At 37.9% G+C, this 21,559-nt stretch overlaps 1 protein-coding gene across 3 annotated transcripts in view; it reads left to right on the top strand.

Annotated features, from left to right (window-relative positions):
• KLHL7 (kelch like family member 7) overlaps positions 1–21,559 on the top strand; it is a 63,640-nt gene that overhangs the window by 10,198 nt on the left and 31,883 nt on the right. The window contains exons 2-7 of one of the 3 annotated variants that reach the window (XM_029233881.1): positions 4,698–4,828; positions 9,004–9,106; positions 10,005–10,098; positions 10,372–10,496; positions 12,900–13,075; positions 15,414–15,588. In XM_029233881.1, coding sequence (XP_029089714.1) covers positions 9,028–9,106; positions 10,005–10,098; positions 10,372–10,496; positions 12,900–13,075; positions 15,414–15,588 — 649 coding nt within the window. In that variant the 5' untranslated portion in view covers positions 4,698–4,828; positions 9,004–9,027. Of the gene's footprint in view, positions 1–4,697; positions 4,829–9,003; positions 9,121–10,004; positions 10,099–10,371; positions 10,497–12,899; positions 13,076–15,413; positions 15,589–21,559 lie in introns of all 3 variants that reach the window. The other 2 variants (XM_029233882.1, XM_029233880.1) reach the window with 2 other exon arrangements.

Here is a 21,559-nt window from a genome sequence, read left to right as displayed (position 1 = left end):
TGTCCAATGCAAACATGCATGCTCTTATTCTGTCCTATATATATTTTTTCTTTTTCTTTTTTCTTTTTTTTTTTTTTTTTTTTTTCGGTACGCGGGCCTCTCACTGCTGTGGCTTCTCCCGTTGCGGAGCACAGGCTCTGGACACACAGGCTCAGCGGCCATGGCTCATGGGCCCAACTGCTACGTGGCACGCGGGATCCTCCCGGACCGGGGCACGAACCCGCGTCCCCTGCATTGGCAGGCAGACTCTCAACCACTGCGCCACCGGGGAAGCCCTGTCCTATAATTTTTTTAAAAATTATATATATATATCACCAATTAAATTTTTTCACTTACCATATCTAACTCCAGGATCACTTGGTGATATCCATTCCTTCTGTAGGCATTTTAAGACCCTAAGGGTATATGTAATAATAGATTCTTTATATGATCGTGGAGGGGAAAGGAAACTAGTTAAAACTTAGGTAAATATAAAAGCAAAGATGAAAATAAAAGTAGAAGCCACATTCATTGTTTATTATTTGTTCATTGTTGTGTTTGTGACTTCTTCCTTCACTGGCTATTCCTATTCTTTGTCTTTAGCCAACCCCTTAAGGTTCTTTATCTGATGGGGTGACCGGGTCTTTTATTCCTAGGTATCTTGAACCTTTGGTCTTGCCTGTATAGGGTTACTTTAGTCTTACATTAACATTTACCACTGCAGTTGGCAGTACTAGTGTTGGGTCTGGGATTTGATTTTATGCTACTTAAAAGCTGATTAGTTAGCCTGTTGCTGTTTAATGGATGCTGGCAGAAGACATGAGACTCGTAGGTCAGAGAGAACGGACTTGATTGTTCACAGCATCACCAGCATCAGCATGTATGCATCAGTTCCCCTTGCCCCACAAGCACTATGAGGGTGACATGGGGACCCAGATGGATGTTAGGGTTTGTGTTGTAGCTAAGGAATAAACAATAAGGAATCTGCCACTTTTATAGCAAATGATAGGCAGGCTTGCTGTTTATCCTGGAGGGGAGACATTATCTCACCCTATGGTCGCTTTCTGCCAACAAAACCCTGAGAAATGATGGCCTGGGTAAAAAGTGGTAGAGCCTTGCATTCTTGGCATGTCCAGGAAGATATGCAGGAACTCAAGACCCATAGATACCTCCCAACAACCAGGAGGTATCCAAGGGGGTCCCCGAGTTCCAGTCATCTTCTGTCCCATGGAGGAAGAGCAACAACTTTTTTCTTGGTGGCCAGGATCAGGCGCCTACCCAAATGTAATAACTTTTTACCCAGTGGCATGAGGAGGCCAAAATGGCCAGGTCACAGTCTTAACTGTCAATTCTGTGGAAATGTTGTTATACCTCTTGATTAAATGATTCTTCTTTTGGGTCCCCAAGTCTCTAAACTGCTAGCAGAACCCACCTTCAGAAAGACTAATTGCTGAGATAAGAAACAAAATTTTTGTAAATGAATCCTTAAGCATATTAGTGAGGGGAGCCTCTTCCATGCCTTGGTTGCCAGGCTAGTTCTGGCTAGAACCCATTCTATCTATACAAATTAAGTGAAACCACTTAATTTGTATAGATAGAATGAAAATGGATTGAAAATGGATTCAGCTGCTTAAAGAAAAAGGTTTGAAGACCACTGATCTGAGGCTTTTCCCTGAAAAGAGAATAAACTGTGTGTGTCTTTCTGTGTCTAAGCGGTGTTGAGAACAGAGGATTTGCAGGGGTGGTCTTAAGCAAAGCCTCATCTTCCAACTTAATTTACTAGAAAAGCACTGCATATAGGGGATTGCCAGGTAGTTGCCCATCTGTCAATAGGGTGTTCTATTATGTCTCAGTTGGCTATTGATCTTTACATCAACTCCCTGAGTTGAGAATCTCAAGAGCTGAATGGTAGAATTCCGGCACCAAATCCCCTCACAAAAGTTGGCTGGACAAAGTACTGTGAGTTCGAATTCCCAGGTTTGCTTTGTCTTTTAGTTGTTCTGTTTTCTTACTGGCACAGGGAGTGCTTTGTTCTATCTTAAAGGCTGACAAGGCAGCCTCTATCAATGACTGTTCCTTTTTGTACTGTTCCTTTTTGTAGCCTCTGAAGAACAGTTGAAGAGGTTATTTAAATTTTTACTCCAGAAAGCTCTGGAATGGGTTGATACTTCTTAAGTTAACTCTAGACTGGAAGGTCATTTCCATTTCTCATCTTAAATTTTTCTCAGCCAAGATGTCATTCATAGCTCTCCGGATTGTCTGCAGTGAACCAAATGACAGCACTCCATCTAATTCCATACTAGCAACAGAAAATCCCCCAAATTTGTCTGTTATGAACCCTCATTATTAAATTCCCACATCTGTAATCTCCCTGTAAATTAAAATTAAAGCAATTGAAAGGCAAAAGTCTGCTCTCCCTGGTTTCTTAAACTCCTCAGTCTCAGCCAGAAGGCATTCACTTAAATGTTTGGGTCAAGTCAGGGTAACTTCTTCAGCAGCTTCAGCGTAGGCTGTCTTCCATTGGAATAGATTGTTAGTTTAGCACCTCCAAAGCTGAACGTCTCCAATTTCAAGGTAGTTTGCGTCACATGTTTTCAGTATGTCAAAGGGTCTCTGGAACTTTTAAGATTAGCATAGTGTCACCCCCACCCCTACAAACCTGAAAAGATACAAGCACATCTACTCTCTCTACAATAAATAGTGCGTATGTTGACACATTATTATACAGTCCTAACTCACCTTATTGTTCCCAGCCAAAAACAGATAGAAACTTCGTTTCTGGAGGAACAGGGTTCTCAAAGTAAGAAAATCTTGGCTTTTGGTTGAGACAGCTTGCCAGTCTGTGTCAGCTCTCTGTAATTGATAGACCCTAAGTAAGGCTAAACTCAGCTGGGAGGAATCACTTATCAAGAGGCCAATAGAGACACTATGTTTACTGGATAGGGAAGGAATTTCACATATGCATAATAATGTTTCATTGGCATATGATACATTGTTTCTCATGTGCAAAGTGTTAGGTATTTGCCAGGGGGATTTCTCAGCTGCTCAGTCTCTTAGAGTTTCTTTTTTCCCCTTGTCCATGCTGCATGTTTAAAGATTAATTTTCCTTTCTTTTTTGAACCCTGTGGTCCTGGCAGAAATGATTGAGTTTTGTCTAGTGACAAACTCTTCCCTCCCTTTTGGGAGGAGAGTGATCCACATTTGTAACAGGCAGTTGTGCAGAGCACAGTTTGTGGCCTTGAATTCTCTACAGTTCTAATCCTCCTGGTTGTTCTGCACCTTTGTGTCCTCATTAGAAGCCTCACCTCCTGTGAAATTCCTTATATATACATGTATATATTTAAAATATATTGAAGTATAGTTAATTTACAATGTTGTGTTAGTTTCAAGTGTACAGCAAAGTGATTCAGTTTCTTTATATACATTAATCCTATCTCTTGGAAGAGCCTTTTCTCTATTCCCCTCCATTTGTCTCAGCTGGAGTGTGACCTTTAACAGATTCCTCTAAGGCCTGTGGCCCTTTACAGTGCGCTCCTCAAAACCTTGCCTTTCTTCATTTTTTGTTTTCCAGGCCTTGGAAACTTGGTGGTAGCAGACACATTCCTTTCTGTTACCTATTTGTGTCAAAATGGGCTGTGTCTTTGTGTCTCTTCCTTCCAGACAGCCCCAGCTGAGTTATTAACCTGTTTTTAAATTGAATACTTTCCTATCCTGTAGAGCTAACATTGTTTAGATCAAATGCCTCTTTTCCTTTTCTTTTTGGGCCCAGATGTTTTGCTAACCTACTTCTACCAGTGCCTTTCAAAGTCTATAGATTTTGCCATGGTGGAAAATAAGAGGTCTGTGTGTTCAGGATTACTGCCAACCCTTACCACCCTCAGTAAAGTAATTTTAATTATGGGGAAGCCCAGCATCTAACTTAGGTCTGAATTATTTGGCTTCCCTTAAGGTGTCCTACTACTGTCCCTTAGTCTTATCTCCACAAACTTCCCATATACGTTGCACTAGAGCATATACCTTGCCTGTCTTCCCACCAGATCACCTTGCAGATTATTTAACAATGCATGAAATACTCTATTGCTGCTCTTCCTTTTCCCTTTTCAAATCAATCCGAACTTACTGTAATCACCTACTATAATTGTCCCAGGCTTTTGAGGTCAGTCCTTTAATTATGTGTTTGATTTCTTACCTTTAGCTTTAAAAGAAATCTTACAAAAAAATTCCAGGACCAAGCTTCTTTCTGAGAGAAACAATTTAGTCTGCTCCTGAATTCTTTCTTCCTTCATTATATCTCTTTGGTCCATATTGCTTTTGTATAAATAACAATAAAAATAACTTTTTTTTGTTTTGTAATTTCGTCTTTTAAAGAACAGTTATACCAAAGTTTATCTCCTTTCCCTTTCAAAGCTGTTTGGCCTAGCTTGTCATACATATGTTCCCCTTAAGGAAGGAAATCCCCTTTTCCTTTATTAATCTAAGTGTGTTCCTTTGTTTTTCTTTAACTTTCCCACTTGCCTTATCGTGGTTATACATGTGTTTAAGCCCAGTGCTGTTTTCCTTGCTTTTCTGAACAAAGATGATTTCTAAAGAGGCCTTTTAATTTTTTTTCTCTTAACCTTTGGGTTTATTATGGCTTTGTTGAGGCTTTTCTAGTATCTCAATCCAACATGATGATTTACCCTATATAATAAGGGTTCCATTTTCGTTTATCCTTTCAGTGATTTAAATCCACCACCCAACTATAGTTGAATCTACAGTCTACCCAGGGATTTGTACCCAGGGTCAACTTGAAATCACGCTGGGAGGGACTGATTGCAGAACCTTGTTGACAAGCTACATAAATCCAAAGGTTAGTCATTCCTCAGTCCTCTCCTTGGGATACAATAAAGAATAGAATTTGGGACAGCTGCTTGCATGCCTCCTACTAACGCCAGCACATGTTGTTAAAAGCTAGAACCTCATGCAATGCTGTGGAGCTTTCAGGAACCTGAAGTGCCTTTGCAGTCCTGTCTGGCAAATACATACAGAGAGCAAAAGGTTATTCCACTAATGCATGCCTAAAATGCTTGCCTGTTTTGAGGTCTTTCCAAACCAAAGGACTCTTCCCTCAAAAGTGTCTAATACTTGCAAACACTAAAGTAGCACCAAAGTTTCTGTTTGCCTCTGTTTGAGTGTCTATGCATATGGATTTCAGGGGCCCTCTTCTTCTTCTGGTTCTAAATATTTGAGCAGTAAAGGTAGGAGACAGATAAATTAATGGTGATGACAGACTAGTGAACATGGCGTTGAGTTGAGCATAAAATGGGCTTCCTCTTCTTTTTCCCCTTAACTAAAAACTTACCAGTCTGAGGCAGAGCCGCTGAGGAATGGGAACAGTCCTCTCCTGCCATAGATAGGGGCAAGCCTCCCAGTGAATTACGTTCTACTTTGGGGGCAGATTAATGGAAGAAGAGTGAGCCAGGAGGCCTGGCAGTGTGTGGTCAGTGACGTCTGCCATGCTCTTGCTCATCCTGTAGTCGCTCTAGAACAAGCGACAGTTGGAGAAAAGGACTGAAACTTCCTTCCCAGTACTTACCTTCCCCAGAGGAAGAGAGAGTACTTCATGACAGAGAAATCTGTTGTTTCTCAAATTGATATGTTATCCCATTTTTTCAATTATCAAATCTCTCACCACATTTTTTAAATTAAACTTTTTTTTTTAGAGCAGTTTTAGGTTTAACAGAAAAATTGAGCAGAAAGTGCAGTTTTCATTTACCCCCTTTGCCCCTCCCCCTCGCCCCAGTTTCCCCTATTATTAACATCTTGTCTAAGTGTGGGGCAGTTGTTACAATGGATGAGCCATTGTTACATTATTGGTTCACTCTTTGTGTTGTACATTCTGTGGGTTTTGACAGGTGTATAATGACATATATCCACTGTTAGAGTATCACACACAATAATTTCACTGCCTTAAACATTACCTGTGCTCCACCTTCTCACCACATATGTGAAATGGTATCTTTATCATATGCCAAATGCCCATTATTGTGGATCCCTCACATTTCTTAGATTTATTTCTCAACATTTAATTATTTTGTTGCTGCTATGACTGGGATTTTTATTTCTCTCATTTGTGTGTTTTTCTAATGGCATATTACTCACATCTAATTGCTTTTTCATGTTTATCTTATTTGTCTAGCCACCTTACTAACTTTTCATATTAGTTCTACAAGTGTTAAATTGATTTATCTTTATTTCCTTAGTGATATGGCTAAAATTTCCAGAACAATGTGACAGGGTGTGTGTGTGTATATTTCAAACTTGAATGAGAATGTCTCTCCTGCTTCACTAGTTTGCTGTTGATTCTGATGAATGACCTTCAACATACAGACACATCATTTTCTTTATTAAAGAATCTCAGGAAATGGATTTTTAATTTTATCAAACACTCTTTTGCCCATATATTGAAGTTTTTCTTTTTTTCTTTTTTTGGCCAAGCCTCACGGCATGCAGGATCTTAGTTCCCCGACCAGGGATCGAACCCGTGCCCCCTGCAATGGAAGCACGGGAGTCCTAACCACTGGACCACCAGGGAATTCCCTGAAGTCCTTCTACTACATGAAAATTTTCTCTTTTAACCTGTCAGTATGATGAATTACATTTATAGAATTATCATTCTTGAACCCTTCTTGCATTCCTAGAACAATACCCTGCTGGATTCAGTTTGCAAATACTTGACAGATCTGTAAATGAGACACCTAAAGGAGGAAAAAGTCCAAAGAAAATGTGACCAAAATAGCAACCGACAGTTTAAAAAAAAAAAAACAATGAAGACAGCAAGGAAACATAATAAATAGTATTTAAAAAGATGGCATATGTAAGATGAAACATAAGTTATCAGTAATAAATAGAAGGGATTCAACTAAACCCTACTAAAAATAATTATTAGATGGTGAGAACTTCAGATAAGTTACACAAAAACCTATGCTGTTTATAAGAGACTAAAGATTCAGAAGCTGAAAATAATAAATACAAAGACATAATTTGGGGAGGACATAAACAGAGAAATTGCAAGGTTTTTTGGTTTGTTTAATCCAGTGAAGATGTATTGTTCAAAAGGTAGTTTTGTTTGTTTTGTTTCTCTTCCATTCACCTAGGACTTGTTACCTCTCATTCTCCAGATCACCTGAATCTCTGTCTCTTCCCATTTCCTGTCTTTGCATACACCTCTTCCCCAGAGGATTGATAGCAGGAGGGACCTCTGCCTTTAGGTCGGTCTCATTTCTTGTTGAATAGGACCTATTAATCTATTGTAGTCCAGTCAAATAAATGCACCATTTGGATATAAAAGATTGCTCCCATTTCACCTCCTCCTACTCGCCACACACAAGGTTACTATCTGGCTAGAGATTAATCTTAGACTAAGACTAAATTGTACAAAGATCCCTCTGATTTCTCTAACTTCCTTCAGTGCCTGTAAATTCACTACACTAACATTCCCCATTCCTGAGTATGCCTTGGAAAGTTTTTTTGCTACATTTCAGTTTAGCTTTACATTTTCTGGAACTTCCCATCAGCAGCCATAGGTCCCTCCCCTATCTAATTTGCTTGCTATTCTGTCAGTATTCTTTCTTCCTCTCCCTCCTTTTTTCCTTCCTTCCCTCCCTCCTCCCTTTCTCTTTCTTTATCTTCAGCAACTTGATCAGCTTGTTTTGATAGTAACCAAATAGTTGGCTTGGTTTTGCTACCTGGTATTTTTGGGTGCAGCAAAATCACCTGAGAGCTATGCCTGTTCTGTACCCCCTCCCCAAATAAAAGGAAATAAAAATTTAAGACACTGTTGGAGTAACAGTAGCTTTAACTATAATCTGCATATAATTTCTAAGCAGTAGTCTATAGGCCTTATAAAAAAATATTTAAGTAAGCTGTAAGAGTGAAATGTTCATCCCTTAGCCCATTAATTGGGACCCATTTCTTTTCTCATTCTAAGCATTACCGTCTTATTTGGGTTTTTTATTCATGAAGTAATAAAGTAGGAAATAGCAGTGATTTATCTATCAGAAACTATATCAGTAGTTTCAGTAAAATACTTAAAATTTGGAAAATGCCATATCCTCTGAGCTCTTGAGCCATTATTTAGTTTTGTGAGTGAAATTACTCTGAAAATATTATTTACCTCATATTCCCAGTGCCTAAGAGGGTGCTTTACAAATTTTTTTCTGAGCCCAAGCTGTATATTATCTTTAACTTCATTAAAAAATTGAAATTTTATTTGATAAAAAGGACATTTCTTTTTCCTTGGAATTCATCTTTAAGGGTTCCAGTAAATCTTAAATTTTTTTCCTTAATATACCCCATTTTTCCAACATTTTTAAGTGTATAATCTAGATCTGCCTTTTTTCAGTAACCTAGAGCGACACATTTTGGCCTAGGTCAGAAATCACAATTTAAAAGTGGCTGCTATCCGGGTCCCATCAGAAGTGCATTTTAGAGAGATGTTATTTAAGGAGAGAGTGCTGAGTGGACATTTGGTTCATCCACTCTGTATATTCTGAGTTGTTTCTGTTGCGGGTTAGATCTATGAAGGCAACTTTCTTGCAAAATGCAGTGTGCACCTGCATTTTATCAAGGACAGTTTTTAAGAAGCAGATTGTTATATGTGAAAAACCATCAAGGACATTGCCATTAGGTCATTTAATGTCCCCATAAAATCTCACCATGAGAAATATCTTAGAATTTGTGTCAGAAAAAAAATTTGGCTTCCCCCAAAGATTAGTAGACTACTTTTTTTCTGATTATAAAGATCTTTTTTTTTTCCTGACTGTTGAGAAGCTAAGTGCCAAATTTTGATACAGCAAACTCATGACAGCAACTCTGTAAGTCCTTCCTAAATAGGTTTTATATTAACAACAAAATCTGTGCTGGAAAAAGACTGGATTTAAATACAAAATAGAGATAAAGCATTTGGCAAGTGCCTGTTTTATATCTTTGCTAAGCCATGCCCATTGAACCCCTTTTAATTTTATTTATTTCTCTCTTGATTAGAAAACATTGTGTGATGTGATCCTTATGGTCCAGGAAAGAAAGATACCTGCTCATCGTGTTGTCCTTGCTGCAGCGAGTCATTTTTTTAACTTAATGTTCACAAGTAAGTATCTTAAGGTAAAACATAATAATTTTTCTATGAGAATTAGGTGGGGTCTAATTGAAAATATGCCATTTTTCCCAGTTTTAAAAGCACTTTAAGTTAAGTCCACAGAACAGTGAAGAGATTGAAGAGTGGTCATGGTGATGATTGATCAAAGGAAAACTGTCCTTTCGTTAGCCCTAAAGGCCTGAAGTCTTTATTAATGGAGATAAAGCTTCTGCTTGAATACTGGGTTTTTTTTCTTAACCTCCGGTGGAAAGGCAAAGGAGCAGATAAGTCTTATGGCATTTTATCTAGCAAGTTAAACTAAAGAAAAATGAAATACATTATACTAGAAAGAACCCTAGTTTGGAGTTGAGAATTGGGTCCAAGTCCTGGTTCTACTTAGTACTGCTCGTGAGCTTGATCAGGTTATATAATATATCTGCCTCAAATTTTCTCTTTAGTGCTCTGGCTACCTACCAGGGTTTTGGGGAAGAATGAGAGCTTTGCTAGTGAAAGCTGACTATACATATAATTGTCATTGTTCTTGTAGGTTTGTTCCAGCTACATCAGAGGCATTTTGCCCATAACAATTTAAGAGAATGCTACCAAATTAATTTAGGAGTTGGGGAAATATTAAATGCAGTTTTATGTCTCTCTGTTCATTTGGGCTTTTTTTTTTTTAGAAGTACACTATTTCACTAATTTCTTAAATTATTTTAAGGCACATGTCAAGTATGGAGAATTAACTTGCATTTATTATAGGAATGTGTTGGGCTTTCTGAGGTATTTTCTTTCAGGGAGGTCTCTGTCCTGTTATTTTTCTCCAACATTTAACACAGCCTAGAATGATCGGGTTCTTCAGTTAAACTCAGGGTAGTACTCAGGCCATTTATGTTTCTTCTCTTTGTATTAGCTAACATGCTTGAATCAAAGTCCTTTGAAGTGGAACTCAAAGATGCCGAACCTGACATTATTGAACAACTTGTGGAATTCGCTTATACCGCTAGGTAAGTTAAGGATCGTTTCTGTTGTGGAGGAGTAAGGTCGGGATCTGCCATGACAAAGCGTTGTTGTAACAAATTGGTGTGCTCCAGAGTCTTCAGAATGAAAAACTACACGGATGGTAGGGGCGGGGTTTGAGGATCCTATGCCGTACTAATTCAAGGGCTGTAAAGTTTAATTTTTTGTTTAATTTTGGGGGCTAGAAGGATACATTCTATGGTAGCATTATTTAAATAATAAATTGTAGGAAACTAACATTCACTTTAACTTACTTACAGAATTTCTGTGAATAGCAACAATGTTCAGTCTTTGTTAGATGCAGCAAACCAGTACCAGATTGAACCTGTGAAGAAAATGTGTGTTGATTTTTTGAAAGAACAAGTTGATGCTTCAAATTGTCTTGGTAAGAAATGAGATTCCTATTTTTTAAAACAAAAAACACCGTTAATGTATATTTTAATAAAGAAAAAAAGCATGGTTATAAGTGTCCTCATTTATCATTTTTTACCCTCATTTAATCTTAAAGGTGTTGTCCAGTACAAAATTTGCTAGTAATATATTTTATTTTATTTATTTATTTTTAACATCTTTGTTGGAGTATAATTGCTTTATAATGTTGTGTTAGTTTCTGCTGTATAACAAAGTGAATCAGCTCTATGTATATATATATATCCCCGTATCCCCTCCCTCTGCGTCTCCTCCCACCCTCCTTATCCCACTGCTATAGGTGGTCACCTAGTAATATATTTTAAGAGGAGGTTAGGGAGGTACATATTAACCTGGGCAGAAACAAGCCATAAAATATCGTATCAACATTTTCCAAAATAAAAAATAGCCTCAGTAATGAGTTTTTGTGTGTTTAGGAAAACGAGTAATGATTTACTTCAGAAATGACAGAATGATTCAGTATTAAAAAACCAAACATAATATACTATACTAACATGCTATAGGAAAAAAATACTTAAAATCATAGCAACAGATGCTGAAGGCACTTTTGTGTTTTCAGTACCCATTCCTAATGTTTAAAAAAAACTCTTAAACTAGAAATAAAATACCTAAGTTAACCTGTATGTGTCTGAAACCTAAAGCTAATATTCTTTGCATGGAAACGTGCTACCGTTCAGCTTCGTGCTGAAGATTTCCACCAATGTAGTCAATCAAAAAAAATAAATAAGGTAACAATAAAAGTTTCCTTATCAGGCATAATCATAACAGTAGTTTGTTGGCTAATTTAAAATTTCATTAACGCAGTGAGTGGTTAAACAAGATTATATCTGCCGTAAAGGTGTTATTTTAGTGTAACATAAAAATATACCAATCTGCCAATCTGTGACTGTAAGACCAAGTCTGTGATTTGAATACTGATCCATTGTCTGTCTTACCTAAGTCACATCAATAATATATTATCTATGATTTTTTATTTTTAGTTTCCTTAAAACGAATTGATAACTGAGCAAGACAGTCTGATTATAGAATCCCTCTAGAATTCTGCAGTGTTTTCCCCGATTTTATCCGTTGTCCTGGTCATGCTTAATTTGAGCCGTTTTCAAGTCTGTTGTAAACCTTAGAATTAGTTTTCATAGAAGCAACTGCTTTCTTTTCACATTCATATTTTATTGATCTGCATGATATTTAATTGAGTAGCATAATTACAACAAATTCAACTGCCAAAAGTTAGTTAAAAAACAAATACTGGTTCTTGGTGAAAATATCATTTCCCTGGTGGGAACATAAATGTTCAGGTGTAGCAGACTGAGCACATAGCATGCCATGGCATTGGTCAGTACATTTAGAAAATGGCAACTAGTCTAACTCACTAGCAGGCATCAGTTATGAGAACCTTTATGGTTATAAATATGAAAGTGTCAAAACTATCTGAAGACAGCATTGAAGTTGAAACATGGAAAACCAAAGCTAATAAACTAAAATAAATTTAACTAATGACTTTGAATGGAGGCCTGCCACAAGATCATATACAGTAATCAGTGGTTTTATTTAGCAGAGGTTGACAAACTTCCTATAAGGGCCAAATAGCAAATATTTTAGGCTTTGTGGGCTATGTGTCACGTGTGGTCCTTGTTGCTCCTCTTCCTACTTCTCCCTCTCCTGCTTCTCCTCTCCTTCCTCTCCCCCCTTTTCTCCCCACTTCCCCTTTTTTCACAACCCTTCAAAAATATGAAAAACGTTCTTAGCTGCTGACCCTACAGCTAGATGTGGGCTGGATTTGGCTCATGGACAGTATTTTGCAGACTCCTGATACAGAACGTTAATAATCAATTAAGGGGGATCTTCCCTCCTAAAGAGAAAATAAAGTAGCTGAATGGAAAACATATGGGGTTTCTATGGAAAAAACTGTTAATTACATTGAAGATCATTAAAAAATGTAAGTGGAGATCTATGTCATGTTCCTAAGTGGAACTCCTCCATGTTGCAGAACAAGCAACTGTCCCTAATGTAAAATGCCAAAAATTCAGCAATCCTAATTGAAGTCATATCAGGATTTTTAAAAAGTAGAATGTTATAAGCTTATTTTAAATTTATTTACAAGAGAAAATGTTATACCAGTAGCCAAGAAAAGTTTGAAAAAACACTGAAGGGGGCCTGTCCTACAAAGTACCAAATTCAGCCACACATAAGAGAGTATATTGGCATAACAATAGACAAATCAATGGAAAAGAAAAGGATCCAGATTTATGAAATTTATTGTCTCATTTTCCTAGAGTCATACTTAATCTTTAATGTATATTTGTTTGTTTGTTTTTTAAGGTATTCATCTTTTATTCATTTGTTTTCTTTCTGTGTTCAGGTATAAGTGTGCTAGCAGAGTGTCTAGACTGTCCTGAATTGAAAGCAACCGCAGATGACTTTATTCATCAGCATTTTACTGAAGTTTATAAAACTGACGAATTTCTACAACTTGATGTCAAGCGAGTTACACATCTCCTCAACCAGGACACTCTGACTGTGAGGGCAGAGGATCAGGTGACTAAACTGGCTTCTCACATTTTTCTTAGTAAAAATGTCCCTATGGATTTCTTATGCTTCATTTTTGGATACATGACAAAGAAAAGAATGATATTAGGAGAGAATGTGTTCTTTACACTAATTCCAAATTCTGTTTCATAGGAAAAATAAGTTTTGGGTGCTTGTAGGGGCTGGCTCTTAGAGAGACCAGCCACTTGTAGAGATGCTCTTGGGTGGGTAAAACAATGCCTCCCCCAGAGTTGTCCACACCCTAATCCTTGGAATCTGTGAATGTGTTACCTTACATAGCAGTTGAGACTCAGCAGATGTGGTTAAGGATCATGAGAGGAGGAGGTTATTGGGTGGGTCCAGTGTAATCACAAGGGTGCTTAAATATGGAAGAGGGACAGAAGAGTCAGTGTCAGAGTGATGTGATATGAATTAGACTTGGTTGGCCATTGCTGGCTTTGAAGATGGAGGAAGGGCCGCAAGCCAAGGAATGCAGATGGCTGCTAGATGTTAGAGAAAGCAAGGAAATGGTTTCTCCTGTAGGCCTTCAGGCAGCCCTGCTGACACCTTGATTTTTGCCCAGTGTGTGACCCATTTTGGACTCTGACCTCCAGAACTGTCAGATAAACAGTCAGAGGTGTAAGCTGGGTACAGGTGTTGGGAACTAGATGGGGTAACACTTTGATATGCAGACATTCACTTAAACCCTGTTTTCCGTTCCCCATCCTTCTCTGTATTTTAAGTCAATAAGTTTGTGATAATGTGTTATAGCAGCAGTAGGAAACTAATAGAGGTACAGTAAGATCGCATGCTTTTAGTTACTTTTGTTCTAGAGATAAAAGGTTTGCAGTGAGCCGTATTCTTTCTCCCAGTCTTCATGGCCCAGAGTATTAGTTTGCAAGTTGACAGGTTGGACCCGGAGAACCTGAGTAGGCATAAAGAAAAAACTCAGTTATATGAGCAAAATTGACTGACATATATAGTATAGAAAGGGAAGAATAATTTTAGACTGAAGAAACCTGACAAACTTGATGAACGCTACCTACAGGTTAATATCATCAGTGATATCATGTACTCTCGTGTAATGAGGATGGCATGTTACCTCTGTGTCTTCCTCCCAAAAAAACTATAACCCCAGCCTAATCATGAGAAAAACATCAGACAAACCCAGATTGAGGGACAGTCTATAAAATACCTGATCAGAACTCAAAGCTGTCAAAAAGTCCTCAAAAAACAAGGAGGATCTGAGAAACAGTCATAGTCTAGAAGAGCCTAAGGTGACATAACCACTAAATGTAATGTGGTATCTTTTATGGGATTGTGGAACAGAAAAATAACATGAGACAAAAACTAAAGGATTTTTTTTTTAAAGTATGGACCTTAGTTAATAAATAATGTATCAGTATTGGTTCATTAGTTATGAGTTTCATACTAATGTACTATTTTAACAACTGAGTGCAGGGTGTATGGGAACTCTGCACTATCTTTGCAACTTTTCTGTAAATCAAAAAATATTACAATAAATAGTTTATTTAAAAAAACAGACCAATTCCCATAAAAAATTAACTATATCAGACTTAGGGCTTATTAACACCAACCCAAAATAACTAATGTAACTAACTCAAATGTGTGTGGTAGATGTATATGTATATGAAATAATGGGTTTGTTTTCAGTGTATTTAAACTAGTGATTTATAAATCCAATTATGTTAATAAACTTGGGCTTGTTTGGTACAGTTAAATGAATGCTACCATATTATTTTGGAAAGCAATTCTTATGTAAATATCCTATAATTTACTTTTTATATATAGAATTTTTATATCATAAAGTTTCCAGAAAGTAAATAAGTCTGTCAATTCATAATTCAGGAATAAAATCATAGATGACCTCTTGGGGTAGAAGGCCTCTGAGGAAATTAACCTGTTCTCCTGGTACCATACGAACATATATTGAAACTATCATTGACCAATAGATTTTTTTCAGTGGAAATGTACATCATATCTCCTTCCTAAAAGGAAGCTATATTTTGTTTAAAAACGATTATAGATTCAACATCCTACCTGTCATTACATTATGTAGTAGTAATTAGTTCTAAAACATATTACCTAGAAGTAGTAGTAATTAGTTCTAAAAAACATATTACCTAGAAGAATCACTAGAGCATTGTGTAAACTGTTCTGAAGTACAGATGGTGTTTGGGGATGAAAGCAAATATCTGAATAAAATATTGGGAATAAGAAGTTGTGCCTTCATGAGACTCTCCCCTTTCAACGTGAGAGTAAACATAGGTAATTGGAAGTGCTGCTGCCTTCTAAGAACTTTACTATGCTGTTTTTCTCCCCTTAGGTTTATGATGCTGCAGTCAGGTGGTTGAAATATGATGAACCTAACCGCCAGCCATTTATGGTTGACATCCTTGCTAAAGTCAGGTTTCCTCTTATATCAAAGAATTTCTTAAGTAAAACAGTACAAGCTGAACCACTTATTCAAGACAATCCTGAATGCCTTAAGATGGTGATAAGTAAGTTGCCTTAATATCCATTTATAACTTATCGTGTAGCCAGTTTCTCATGGGCTTAAAACCCTTCAGAATGGATCAGACTCGGTAGCCAGGGAGAAACACTCAAGACTTTGCCCTGCTGGATAATTAATCTTTTGGGGTTCTCAACTGTCTATCCGGAGGGAACTTAGCCTCAGCCCTTATTTTATAGGAACATGTATGACAGAAGTTTAAAAATTACTTATGCTCTGTCTCCTTTTGTGTACAATAACTTTCATTCACTTTGTTTTTTTGTGTTTCCTTTTTAAAATAATTTAGCCAAGTAGTGTACTGTGATCACATTTTCTTTCTTAAAGAAAAAGGTTTGTTTGTTGCGCGTGGAGCACATTTTTTGCCACATTTTTTTTTTCATTTACTTAATTTTTCTTGACTTGCAGGTTAAGTTCCAAACCCTCTGTAAAATGCCTCTTAATAAAATTGTCTGTACAATTAAACAATCTGTTGATTTTATTTTTTGGAAACACATTTATAGAGCCTTCCTTCTGCCTATTCCAGGATGGAGTGTTTGCCCTTTAGGCTTAAGGCACAGTTCTTGTCCTGGGACTTCCCTTCTCTGCCATACTGGGATGTTCTTTCACTCCTTTCCTAAGTTAGATTCACTATCTTCCTCAACCCCAGGTCTTCACCTTTCTTAATTCTGTTTGATTGAACATATCCTTAAAAGGTTCCTGAGAAAGAATATATGATCAACAAATATTTGGAGATTTGACAACTCTCATATCTTTATTTTATCATAAAATGTTGAAGGATAGTTAAACCGGGTGTAGAATTATGTTGAAAATCATAAGCATTCTCCATTATTTGCTAGCTTTCATTGTTGTTTTTGAGAAAACTGATGCCAGTTTATTTATTCTTCCTTGTAAGCATTTAAAATCTTTTTTTTTAATCCCTGGTGTTTTGAAAGTTCACAGTAATGTACCTTGGTGTGCATCTTTTCTTTTTTTTTTTCTTAAGTTATCATATTGGGCATTCTCTATCTTTTCAGCCACAGATTTCTCAGTTCTTTATTATTGGTATTGTGATTCTTTAGGCATTGAGTCTCTAATCTTAAGTCTCTCTTGTTATCCATCTTTGCCTCTTTGTTCTATCTTCTTGGAGATAGGCTTAATTTTTCCTTCAGCACTTTTCTTTTCTTTTTTTTTTTGTTGCACCGTGTGGCATGTAGGATTGTAGTTCCCTGACAAGGGATCGAACCTGTGCCCCCTGCAGTGGAATTTCAGAGTCTTGACCACTGGACCACCAGGGAAGTCCCATTAAATACAGTTATTTTATATTCTGTGTTTGATAATAACAATATCTGAAGTCTTTGAAGACCAAATGCTGCTGTTTTTTCATTGACTTATTCCTGGTGGCTTAATTCTTTGTATTTTATAATTTTGGATTGTGAGCTTTTATATATATATATATTTTTTTTTTTAAATATTTATTTATTTGGCTGCTTCGGGTCTTCCTTGCGGCGTGCAGGATCTTTAGTTGCAGCATGTGCAACTAGATCCCCTGACCAGGGATCGAACCCGGGCCCCCTGCATTGGGAGGGCAAAGTCTTAGCCACTGTACCACCAGGGAAGTCCCATGAACTTATATTTGATCAGCCTTAATCTCCAGAAATATTGGGAGGTGTGGTTTGTATTCCTCCAGGTTTTCCCTGTTTTCCTTAAGAGGAGAATAGTGTTTGCTTTTGCCAAGTGCCCTGGGCCACAACAATCCAGGACTACTTTGAATTTTTCTCGACTTATGGGTTTCTAGACTTGTAGACAGGTAAATTCAAACCTCAAGCCTGTATGATCTGTCATTATAAATTCTCAAAAGAGGGAGACTTTACCTCTGCCTGGAGGTGAAATTGAAATAGGCAGATTACTATTTTTCCTTTTTGCCATTAGACAGTTTTCTTAGCTTATCTTCATTAAAAGTATAACCAATACAAGTGATCCAGCTTTAGATAGAGCTCTCAGTTCCAACACTTGTGCAAATCCAAGACCTAATCTTACTTCCCTCATGCAGCCAGTAACATCAATTTCTAGGTTTCCAGTATTATCGAAAGCTCTCAAGAGTAGCTCCACGGTCTCTTAACACTCACTATTCTGATGTTTAGTTCGCCCTCCATTTTTGGCCCTCTGCTCTTAGCTATGCACTTAAAAGAATGTTTGTTTTATTCTTTCCAGCATTGTAGTAATTTTGTAGCAGAAAGTTATTTCTGAAAGTCTCAACTGTCATACTGCTGTAAGTGGAAGTTCAGCTTGTTCTTTAAACAGGCCTGAAATGTGTAGTGTATGACTGTGAGATGCTGAGGTAAGTATGCTCCTGCTAACTCTACCAGGCTCTTCTTGAGTTCCCATTCATCTTAAACCAAAAACCACATGGACAGTATCCACACATGGGATAGCAGTATAGGTTTCAATTAATATGTAATGAGCAAGAAAGCCTCTCCTAGAAGGTATTTAGAAACCTACTTTGAAACCTTAAGTTGTTTTTGGCATTCATTTGCACATTTCATTTAAGGTATAGCTGGTTTCAGACACAAAATTAAGGAAGGAAATAAAAGAGAAATGACAACTTTCATTCCTGCCTGAGATACCCTTCTCAAGAGTGGCAGTGGGCTTCCCTGGTGGCGCAGTGGTTGGGAATCCACCTGCCGATGCAGGGGACCCGGGTTCGTGCCCCGGTCCGGGAAGATCCCACATGCCGTGGAGCGGCTGGGCCCATGGGCCATGGCCGCTGAGCCTGCGCGTCCTGAGCCTGTGCTCCACAACAGGAGAGGCCACAGCAGTGAGAGGCCCGCGTACCACCAAAAAAAAAAAAAAAAAAAGAGTGACAGTAAGTTTGAGTGCCCTGATTATTAAATAGTAATTAATAATTATTAATTACTTTACTTTAATAATTACTTTAATAATTATTAATTACTCCCAATTATTAAATTGGAAGTAAAGTAAAATTTCTGTCAAACGTATCACATAGCTACTACTTAATATTGTTGTGGTTTTAGGTAAGTTGACCCAATACTGTCCCCTAGTTTGGAAAAGTATTACAATATATCCATACAATGGAATGCTCTATATTTACTAAAAATATTTTAGATGAATATCTAATAATATAAAAATTTTTCATGAGTGGCAAAAGCATAAGACAGTGCATGGTATAATACCTTTTGGTTACAGTTATGGTGTCAAGGGAAAAAAGAAGAGGGTATGAAGCAAGGATATATCCTTGTGAATATCTACATTTAAGGGGTAGTAGACAAAGAACCGGGAAAGGAGAATTCACCAAGCTACTTCAACCACAGGCTGGTATCTTTTTTTTTTTTTTTTAACATCTTTATTGGAGTATAATTGCTTTACAATGGTGTATTAGTTTCTGCTTTATAACAAAGTGGATGAGCTATACATATACATATACATATATCCCCATATCCCCTTCCTCTTGCATCTGCCTCCCACCCTCCCTATCCCACCCTTCTAGGTGGTCACAAAGCACCGATCTGATCTCCCTGTGTTATGCAGCTGCTTCCCCCTAGCTATCTATTTTACAATTGGTAGTGTATATAAGTCCATGCCACACTCTCACTTCGTCCCAGCTTACCCTTCCCAGGCTGGTATCTCGATAACCAAGATGTAGGGAGTTTTAAGAATTACAGCATAGGTTGCTGCTAGTTTCTTGAAGTACAGGGACGTGAAAGAAAATCAGGACCAAGAAGATGCCTTTAGATTAGGACTTTCATCTTTTGGATTTCACAAGTTAATATCAGATTTTTTGTCATGCCTCTATTTGCAAACTCTGTTATATTTCTGGTTTCGTTGGGTAGAGAGCTGCACCTGTTTCTTCATACATGGTGTAAGCTGTTGAAGATAAATTAGCCAGTCAGTGAAGTATTTAGTTCTTATGTGGATCCTGAATTGATTTAGAAACAGGATACCAGGATTATTCAAGAAATCCAAACAAGTGTGGGGATTAGGCTCTTGAGCAGGAATCTTTGTTTTTTGTTACATTTTTTTCTTTTTCTTTTCCTTTTTTGTTTTGTCTTGTTCTAATAAAGAACTATGAGTTCTAAAATTCCTTGACTAGGCACAAGGAGCTGAGACTCTTCCAGGCTTTGGAGCCTGGGTAGAGCTCAGTGGAGGAAAGAAGGCCTCCCTTCTTCAGATCATCAGTTACCTTCCTACCATCTGATTTAGGGTCTGCCTTTTGAGAGAAGAAGAAAAACAGAAGATGATAGGAATGTAGAATAAAACTAAACTGAAAGAATTTACAACTAAAAGGAAACAAGTCATAAAAACAAAATGAAGAACACAGTCAAAACCATAACAAAGGGGCTTCCCTGGTGGTGCAGTGGTTAAGAATTTGCCTGCCAATGCAGGGGACATGGGTTTGAGCCCTGGTCTGGGAAGATCCCACATGCTGCGGAGCAACTAAGCCTGTGCACCACAACTACTGAGCTTGCGCTCTGGAGCCTGCGTGCCACAACTACTGAGCCCACGTGCCACAACTACTGAATCCTGCGCACCTAGAGCCTGTGCTCCGCAGCAATGAGAAGCCCGCGCACCACAACGAAGAGTAGCCCCAGCTCACCACAACTAGAGAAAGCCCACATGCGGCAACAAAGACCCAACACAGCCAAAAATAAATAAATTTATATTTTAAAAAAACCATAACAAAGGGTCAGTCTAAGTTCTTACTCAAAATTTGCAAATGAAAGTACCTGACTCTCAAAGGAATAACTCCCAAAGGAAAAAGCCTAAGGAGCAAGGCGTTTCTCAGGGAAAGGTGCCAGAGGGTTTGTCCCCAGCCCTGTCCTGGGAGAGAAACCGCCCATCAGTGAAGGAGCCACAGTTTGTGCTTCCTCCAGGGTTGACCTGGTTAGCCACAGTCAGCCACTTTTACCCAGTGGCCTGTTGCCTGGAACAGTTCCCTCCTGTTTCTCTCCTTCCCTGCTGCCTGTCTTCTCTTGTTGGGAGTATTGTGTTCATAGATTTCACAGTACACCTCTGCCCTGTGTGGAGCCCTCACTAGAGCAGCGGCTCTCAAACCCCACAAGATCTGTTCAGGCGTAGTGTTCAATAATTTGGATTTCTGACACGTTTGCAAGTGATGCTGCTAGTCAGGGAACTATATACCTTAAGAACTACAGTCTTAGACCTAGAGTGGGAGAGGAGGGAATGAGGAAAAGTGGTTTTTATAATTGTAAAGGATTGTAAAAAGCAAACAAATGAATATATAATAGGAACCATATGTGGCCTGCAGAGCCTAAATTATTCGCTGTCTGGCCCTTTACAGAGAAAGTTTGCTGACCCCTGACCTAGAGCAGGCTGCTGAGTGTTCCAGCTATTCTAATGCACAGTGCTTCTACTCATACTCTGAAATGGAAGGAGATGCTAGAAATATTGATACTGATTTTCATTCATTCACAACCTGTTTTCCAAACGTGTCCTCTCTATCTCTCTTGTAAAGGCCCAACACAGCCTCATGAACAGAAGTGTTTTCTGCATGTATTGAGAATTGCTTACATTATTTTATTTTTGGATCAGTAATGCTGCACATCATCTACAATTCAAAAAGGTATAAAAGGGTATATGGTGAAAAGTAAGTCTCACTGGAGGTAACCATTATTATCTTGTATATCCTTCCAAAGGTAGTCTTGAGTTTGTGCATATACAGTAATTTACTGACATATACTTGTATAAATTATGTATAAAAAATATATGAATAAAGATATAAATTTTTAAAACGGTATCCCACTCTGTGTACTCTTTTATGTCTTGCTTTTTTTATTTCTTTTTTCTCTTTTGGCTGCGCCACATGGCTTGTATGATCTTAGTTCCCCAAGCAGGGATGGAACCTGGGCCCTTGGCAGTGGAAGCCCTGAGTCCTAACCACTGGACCACCAGGAAACTTCCCATCTTGCTTTTTTTCACTCCACATTATTTCTTGGAAATCATCT

The sequence above is a fragment of the Monodon monoceros genome, unplaced genomic scaffold (assembly GCF_005190385.1).
Source record: "Monodon monoceros isolate NGI ecotype Baffin Bay Population unplaced genomic scaffold, NGI_Narwhal_1 Super_Scaffold_2, whole genome shotgun sequence".
Classification (NCBI taxonomy): Eukaryota; Metazoa; Chordata; class Mammalia; order Artiodactyla; family Monodontidae; genus Monodon; species Monodon monoceros.
Note: the sequence above shows the minus strand (reverse complement) of the source record. Positions and strands in the feature narration are given on the sequence as shown.